Source organism: Ammodytes marinus, assembly GCF_949987685.1.
Source record: "Ammodytes marinus genome assembly, chromosome: 6".
Taxonomy (NCBI): domain Eukaryota; kingdom Metazoa; phylum Chordata; class Actinopteri; order Uranoscopiformes; family Ammodytidae; genus Ammodytes; species Ammodytes marinus.
The window spans coordinates 26,533,318-26,542,032 of record NC_137235.1 but is presented as its reverse complement, the minus strand read 5'-3'; the positions used below and the strand labels follow the sequence as shown (position 1 = coordinate 26,542,032).

At 41.5% G+C, this 8,715-nt stretch overlaps 1 protein-coding gene across 2 annotated transcripts; it reads right to left on the bottom strand.

The window, feature by feature from the left end:
• Positions 1-95: 95 nt before the first annotated feature.
• Positions 96-8,255, bottom strand: scoca (short coiled-coil protein a). Of its 2 annotated transcripts, none has more exons than XM_080029066.1 (4): positions 8,043-8,255; positions 2,853-2,924; positions 2,581-2,661; positions 96-2,250 (listed from the first exon to the last, which is right to left on the bottom strand). In XM_080029066.1, exons 1-4 carry the CDS (start codon positions 8,158-8,160, stop codon positions 2,108-2,110), a joined length of 414 nt encoding a protein of 137 aa, XP_079885192.1. In that variant the 5' UTR covers positions 8,161-8,255; the 3' UTR covers positions 96-2,107. The 2 variants fall into 2 exon arrangements, with proteins under 2 accessions (XP_079885192.1, XP_079885193.1); XM_080029067.1 differs by lacking the exon at positions 8,043-8,255 and adding an exon at positions 4,372-4,477.
• Positions 8,256-8,715: the final 460 nt, after the last annotated feature.

Genomic DNA, 8,715 nt, shown 5'->3' with positions numbered 1-8,715 from the left:
CTGATCAGATGAGGCAGACTATTTCCTTCATTGCTGGAGAAATTTTGATCCATTTGCTCATCTAATGTAGGTGACAAAAGACCCACACAAATGAGTGATCTTAGGGTTTTTATTAAAACAAAAATGTTCAAAGGTAAAAGGTGCAGGGTGTCTACACAACACGGGTCAGTACCAGGGAGTGTGTGTGTAGGGCATATTCAGCATGCCAGAAAGAAATGAAATACTACTGTACAACTGTTAAAAATATCAAAATAAATTACAGATTATACAGTGTTTATGGCCTCCCTTGAATTGACCACTTCTTTCCTCTTCAAGCACTTGATGTTTCCACATGAATTAGCTTCAGTTTAAAAGGGAAATATTCAAGTTACAATTGTTTTCACCTACTCTGTCCAACCTAAATCCTATTGTATTTTAATGTGAGGTGCCTTTGAGGACAGGCCCCTCTGCTTTACTGTACATTGAGGGCGTGGGCACATATTACGGTCAGACCTGCTGTATTCCAGGCCTGGCTGAGTGGATCAATAGCACTCAAGGCCTCTTTACTGCTCCTGTTCTTACAGTTAAAGGAGAGAGCATCTCCCCCCCACAGCGGATGTTACAGGATAAGGACATAATGTAATAATGCAGGGTTTGACTCTGCATTTTAGACCTTACCATCCACTTTATTAACATTTTGGGCCACAATTCTGATTTATGACAAGATGACTTGAAAGGGTCACAAATACTTTTAAGTACAGATGGAACATCTTGTGTCAGTGTGGCTTAAAACAAAATCAACCACTTGCAATAATATCATTTGATGTTAATTTACACCTATACTTTTGTGGAGTGTTAGTTTACACAACTTTAAGTTTTTCTGTGCTTTTGCTTTCATAGTTACTGAGCTTCCACTGGTGCCTCTTTGTATCCAATATCCACTGTTTTCAGTAGCTTAACTGATTTAACACCATTTCATTAGATAACAGCCAAAGAAACAAAATAAACCCCTTTTTAAAGAGGTGTATTACTCACACATGCGATCCCTAATGCATTTTTTCATTCTATGTAATACTGTTGTTATGGTGGCGGGATACAGTCGTGCTTTTGAACATACATGATGACATCCAAGACCTGCCAAAAAACTCAGATCCAGCTGTCGTAGAAAATGGTTTACAAAAATAAATAATAAAAAAAAAACTAGAGAAAAATGAGGGTCATACATAGACAGACAGTATTTGTAATATTAAAGGTGCACTGTGCAGTTTCAGGGAAGGCGGATTTCTTTACAGTTGAAGCGCCTGCAGTTAGCTTACGAAACATATTTACTCCACACCTAATTCTTACTGTTAAAAAATTCCATCATCATAAATCAAAACACCTGGAACCAAACGTAAGACTAGAATATGTTTGTAAAGAAAACTGCGGGCCCTTCTCCTGTAAACACCAACAGTGAAACTTTTCAGGTAGCTTTCTAACTTCAAACAATGTTCCAGGGATCCAATTTTCCTTTGAGGAAAATTTGTTTAATCAGTTATGAGAATACACCTTACAAAAATCTTCACTTGTCTGACACTCCCAAAAGTTACATAGTGCACCTTTAATGGCTTGTGTTTGGCCAACTTACAATTCAGTTTGAAACAGGAACACTTATGTCATGAAGTTAGGACAACCACAGAAAATCTGTATCAGAATCAATGTCCTCAAACAGGAAAGGAAGCAGGTCAAAATGCTAAGGATTATTTCACAGATACTACTTTGACAGAGCGTTAGGAAAAAAAGCAAAAACTCAAGGTAAAAATGACCCTATAACCACTTGATAAACGGACTGTGGTTCTGCGTTTGTTGTTAGTGATTAAAGGGTGACGTCTTGCTCGTCTGCAGTATGGAGAGGAAGCTGCTGCTCTACAGACCTGGGCCGGGTTAACATATTTGATTGATCTATTTCTGAGTCGGCGGGTCGGGAGACAAAGTCACTTTGTGTTTTTTTGGATGATTAAACAGTTAGTTTGACTGTTAAAGAGGAAAATGCCCAGGTATGCTGGAGAAAGCAGACACCCTCTCCATGTATCCACTGTGGGCAGGGGGGGAGGTTCCTTTCAGGGGTTATTTTTCCCCAGAGGGTTCCTCACTTCCGTTTGCTCTTGGTGTCGGTGGTCTGGAAGACGCTGGAGGCCGACATGAGGTTCTCGATGTACTGACCCAGGACCTGGTTCTCAGACTTTAACTTCAGGTTCTCCTCCTTGACGGCGTCGACCCGCGCTGACAGATCTGGGGGAAAAAAACACACAAGGAACCACGGGAGGCTAAGACAACGGGAATTCTCACTCAGCACGTTTACATGGAGAATCATAAATCGGGTAAATAAACGAATCAGACTTCAACAGAACTTGTAAAATGCATGTAAACACCTTTATCCGAATTACTTCACACAAAAATCGGCACATTAACGTACACGCGAAGTCGGATAAGAACATCTAGATATTTTGTTCATAGTCGGCATTCTACCTGCATGTATACAGGATCACATATCGGAGTTTGCGTTCTGCGCATGCTCAAATAAAGTGTGCTTGTGTGTATGTGTGTGCTTGTGTGTATTACCTTCCAGTGTGTGCTGAAGTTCCAAAACTTGATTTATTAACCTCGTCTTCTCCTCCATCTCCACCTGGTTCTCCATGTCTCCTGAAACAGCCACCAAACAGTGAAGTCACTAACATACAATTACAACCCAGTGAAGCCACTGTCTCGTTTTATTGTTACACACACACACACACACACACACACACACACACACACACACACACACACACACACACACACACACACACACACACACTGTTCTTCCCACTGTGGCATGTGAGCTGCTGACGTACCGTCTATGTCGCAGTTCATGATGAAAAGCTCGTTCTCCTGTTTGGTATACAGGGCTGCAGATCCACCGTCCACTGGAAGAGGAAAGGAGGGAAGACAGTGTCAGTGGTGCTACTGATGATGATGATGATAATAATAATAATAATAATAATAATAATAATAATAATAATAATAATAATAATAATAATAATAATAATAATAATAATAATAATAATATACGGGATGTTATAAGACAAAAATATATATATATAAAAAAAAGGCTGCATGTTCTCCTTTTTCTGTTTAGTCATGGTGGACCTTATTTTTTATTTTTCCGTTAAAAGAGGTGGTATTTGTTTCAGGGTGAGGTGGTCCTCTGACATCATGTGTGAAGGATACAATGGAAACTAGTGTAGATAAACGACAGCTACGGGGACATCAGTGTGTAGTAAAACATTCAAAGGTCGGGCCACCTGTCATTCTACAGGTTGCTTGTTGTTCAGAACCACTCCACCCCATCTCCTCACAAGGAAATATTCACTGGTTTGGACAACAAGCGTTCTTTCAAATTGCTGACTCCACCTTGAACCCAAAGATGCTGTGCATAATATGGGACTAAATATGACTCTTGTTTTGTTTGCTGTCACTCTTGTGTGTTGATGTTGTAAACCCTTGAAGCTAATGGCCTCATGAGCCAGCCAAGCATTAGTTATTATTATGGATATGTGTAGACTTTATTGGGGCAATGTCCCAAGTACTCCATGCTGCATGTCGCCTCTTACACAGCCACACATACAAGAACAACAGCCTGTGCCGAATAACAGTAGCTCGTTAGAGAAAAATCTAATTTAGTACGTCAGACATCCCTTTCAGAGGCACTGATATATGACCAGACCGACAGCCAGACGGTCAACGGGTTGTTTCATTTTGGCCCTCCATTGCTCATCACTTTGCTTTTCTTCCATCTCCTCTGATCCTCCCCTCATTCCTCTCAGTACCATATCCGTAAACAAAGATTGGGCCAGCTAGCTCCATAATAAGAGAGCCCCCAAAACGAGTGGGCATCCATACTAAACGTGGAATTGTGTTGTCACGTCCATTAACAGCGGTGGTTTAACAACTAGGAAGGCTGTCAGTCCGCAAACACATCGGCACTGTCAGCAGAGCAGAGGAAGTGTCCGATAATGGGCGCGTGGGGGGTAAGCTAACTATAGCTTTGCGGCTAGCTACTCCGACGGAGCATAATACTAACCCACCATATTAACCACTTCAACACCTGAGGGGTCATTGTCCCCCGAGTAGCAACCTTAACTCAACCTAGTCGTTTGTTTGACATCTAGAATCGTGTCTGTGGTAAATACAGTTTATAACGTGCATACGAACATCGCCCAGAGAGCTAGCTGCCGCTGCTAGCTGGTACTCTGCCGCTGCTAGGTCCTTTTTAGCACTGAAGTAGACATAGAAAAACACCCCGGAATCATTGTCATCGAATGATCTGTTACCCAAAACCACAACACAGCACGTAACCGCGTTTAAACTCACCTACAGATGAAAAAGGTATTGCAGCGGAGGGAGTCACACTGTAAACAGACTGGATACTAGAGGCTCTCAGCTGATGAGATGAGGATGATGATGAACCCTGGTACTTCACCCATCAACAACGTCATCATCACAACGTCACTGCGTGTACGTGACCACAGCAGCCGACAGGGGGAGCAACTACTGCACACAGGTCCATGCACACACAGGCTGAGTTTGAGACACACACACACTCACTTGCTGCAGTAGGCTACTAACAGATGCTCAGGCGTTCAATCATTCCCTCTGGTAGCAAACAGTCATAGCAGCAGTTGCCAATGAAAACCTGACCAGTAATGTCATCCCCAACAGACCTCTCTCTCTCTCTTTATGTGTGTGTGTGTGTGTGTGTGTGTGTGTGTGTGTGTGTGTGTGTGTGTGTGTGTGTTCGCGTGCGTGTGCGCGTGCGTGCATCTAGCTCTCTTTCTCTCCATCTGTCCCTATGCGAGCGAGCATGTAATGGTGTGAACATTAATATACTGTACGTCTGTGTGTGGAATCCTCTCTTTGAGAAGTCCATATGCTGCTGCTTGTTGGCCAAACCTAACCCCCAGGGACACTGTTGCTTCAGCCAATAGCCTTGTAGCTATGACCAGACTACTCTCACCTCATCTTTTTCATATCCTCTATTTTGATTTCTTAATTTGTCTGTGAGCCATATGGCATTTCGCTGGTTTAAAGTGACAAAACTGTTGCACCCTTAACTAACATTTCTAAAAAGGCCTATACTGTACTATATGTACTAGGCTACTTGGCAATTTTCTTTATTTCTCAAAGACAATATATTATCAATTGTGAAGAAACGAGGAAACACATAAAAGATCCAAGCCATAATCAGTTTACAAGAAGGGTTTTAAGTAGGTTATACCCACGTCCTTTGAAAATGTTTTCTCTTGAGTAACTATATTCCATTTCCACCAAGTCTGTTCTGAAAAATGCAAATTCCTCACAAACTGCACCTTTAAACGTTAAGCAAAACCTGTTTAGGGGGCTGTCTAGTGTAGGTGTAAATTGTCAATGTGGTTTGAATGACAGGCTTCTTAGTCATATCTTAGACCGTTTACATGAAATAAATAATATAGGGGAGAAAGGGGGAATCTGAGGCATTGGGTAATGTGAGCCACCCCCTGTATCTAGGCAACGGAAAACATTTGTGGTCATGTGAGATATATGTTTTCAAGCCCCTCTCATTTCCCCTTGGACCTGAAAGAGAGGACCTCATGGTGCTGTGGTAAGCATGTTTTTTTCACCAAAATAGGTATTTTGCATGTAAAAGTAAATGTTCTTGCTGTCAACTGTATCAACTGTTGTGCCAAAGCAAATGTATTCACGTAGAAAAACTTATATCATACGTGTTGGTGAACTACCAACATATAAAAACCATGTGATGGTATTAGCTAAAGATTAGCCTGAAATGCTAAGAGAGGTAGTTTTTTTCTCAAATTGTGGTGGTGGGGTAAAGTGAGCCAAATGCTGTGGGGGAAAGTGAGACACCTTGTAGCTATGTAACATGAGGCACAAGTTAAGTTTAGTCTTAAACATATTTTAATGTAATATTACATAACATATGTTTTATTTTAATGTCATACACATTGTAGAAAAGCCATCATGACAAGGAAATACACCAGGAAGACGACCTTGGGCAACCACATGGAAAGAGCACCTTCTCATCTTTCCCTGTAACCTTCAGGGCTGGAAAGTAGAGTAGGCCTAGTTGTAGAGTATGACAGGCTGATGTTATAATCCAGTTGGGTCTTCTCCTGTGTTCTGAGTCCCAGGCTGTTCTCGCTGGTTCTGATTTTCCTATGCTTTGACCCCCAGACACTAGCTGGCTCTAAGGGTTCTCTGTTCTGACCCCCAGACTGTGTTCTAATCTAACTGGTTCTATCTTTCATTTGAATCTTATTAAAACCTTTTGAATTATAATATGTTGTATTTGATTTTGTTCAGAGTTACATTCAAGTGTTTAGAAAATTTGCTTTGCTTAATTGACCAAACCCCATCATTATTTTACTAGTCCGACATTAGTTCTGGAATATGTGGCTAGCTTTCAGGTTTCTAACTGTTACAATATGTGTTGTTATGGTAGTTTCAGAGTGGAAAAAGTAAGTGGATCAGTTTACCCCCTTGATTTTTCTGGTCTGTCTCAGTTTACCCCACAGCTGGGGTAAAGTGAGCCACATGGCAACTTTTTTTTTTAAATCATATTTTCACTGCCCTTTGTCTTGAAAAAATTCTGCTAATGCCCATTTCTATGAAACATCCTGAATTAATTGGAAATGTGTAAATTTTTGTGATAAATCATTTTAGCTCGCTTAGAGGGGAGCAAATGTAAAAAGTGGCTCAGATTACCCCATTCTCCCGTATGTCATGTTGCTAAACCATTTTTCCATTTATGGGGGGTGGGGAGGAGGGGGGTGCACATTTAAAGTTACCTTCTAACAGACCCAAAGGCTTGAGGATGCTAACATGTTATGGGAGGCTTCACAGAACATTCTCATACCTGGCTGCCCAATGTCCAACCATGGTGTTAGGGAATTTTCACCACTGAAGTACAAATGCAACTGAGACTAGACTTATTTGCAGTATTTTTTTTTTTACTTGTTTCAACATCTGCATCATTGTGTCTGGACAGTCTCCTCACACTGATCCTGGTCATCATTCTCCTACATCACTCGGAGGTATTGTCATTCATGTCATTTTGTGATGGCTTTGTTGTTAGTCTGTATCTCTGCCTATACCAGTCCATTTCAAATGAAGGCTGTTAAACAGGTGCTGGGCATTATACTCCCAGCAGTAAACAGGGAACATAATGGGTTTAGGGCCACTGAGATCACCTTGTCATGACTTCACCCATATTCACCTCTTTAACTTTTGTTTTATTGTGTTGTAGATCTCACTCAGTCTAAAACATTAAGGATTTCAACTGGCAAGGGATGGTATGTCAGGACTTCTTAATGTTTAGTGAACGTTTTTTTTGTACTCATGATCAAATGTAGTAAAATGATTGTTACGTCTTAATATGTGTGCACGAACATTTCTATGAAAAAACGCAGTGGATACATAAAAACAAAGCGATGCAGTCACACCTCAGTCCTGTCACAGCACACACACACACACACACACACACACACACACACACACACACACCACCACCACCACCACCACCACTCTGGTTTTACAAGCTGCTTGTTTTCTGCCTCGCAGGCCTTTGTTTAGTCACACACTCTTCAACTGTCTGTCATGTGAACTGTCACTTAACTACAGGAAAAGCACGTGTTCAATGCAATGATAAGTCGATTAAATGTAGATATTTTGACAGTTTGGAGTCTTGACTATCAAAATATCTGCACATCTAAAGAGTAATGAGTAACTTAACCCCAAAACAACTTTTGAGTGTATATGTCTAACAACTAGACATATGGTCACGTTACTTGCAGGGCAGAAGAGGCACTTTCTAAATGTTAAAGAGGTCCCAATTTTTGTTGTTGAGAGAAGTCAGAAGTTTGTATCATGGTTGCTCAGTTGAAGATCATAGGGAACTGTAGTTTTGTATGGTGCCGTATAAGGGAAATGAATTAGATAAAAGAAGAGCAGAAGAGGGCTAACTTTGAATAGTCCCTCAAGGTATTTACCTGTGTCGTCTGCCAGAGAGATGTTAGTGAAGGTCTCCTCTCCCTGGCCTGCCTCCATGGCTCCAGTCTCCTGCTCCACCTCCACCTCCACCTCCACTTCTTCTCTCTTCTCATTCATTGGTGTGGGAGCTTTTCCTGCATTTCTCTCTTCTGTCTTAGTTCAAACTTTGCTCTTGCTTTCTTCCCTTTTACTCAGACACAGACACACATACACACACACACACACACTCACAGACAGACTGACACACACACACACATACACACCTTCTGCCTGTAACACTGTCATCGTCACGGTTACCTGCCCTACCTGACTGACCTGACTGTGGCTCAGGTTACATGGGAGGCTGTCATTGGAACAGGGTCGCCATGGCTACCACGGGACAAAAACACACGAGACAGACTGCTCGGGCAAAGAATATAAAATGAAAAAAAGAAACTAAACTATGAAGGGTCAAAGTACACACACACACACACACACACACACACACACATGTACGGCTATACTTGTGAGGACACTCATTGAAATAATACATTCCCTAGACCCTTACCCTAAACCTAGCCCCTCACAAAAATAGTTACGCACACACACACACACACACACACACACACACACACACACAAGTGGAGGTACACATTAAGTTGTACACACAAACACACACACACACACACACAC

Coding starts and splice junctions, on each gene's coding strand:
- scoca (XM_080029066.1), bottom strand. CDS start 8,160: ATGAATGAGAAGAGAGAAGAAGTGGAGGTGGAGGTGGAGGTGGAGCAG. Junction 2,925..8,042: donor CTCTCTGGCAGACGACACAG/GTAAATACCTTG, acceptor TTCCTCTTCCAG/TGGACGGTGGATCTGCAGCC. Junction 2,662..2,852: donor CATGAACTGCGACATAGACG/GTACGTCAGCAG, acceptor TGGCTGTTTCAG/GAGACATGGAGAACCAGGTG.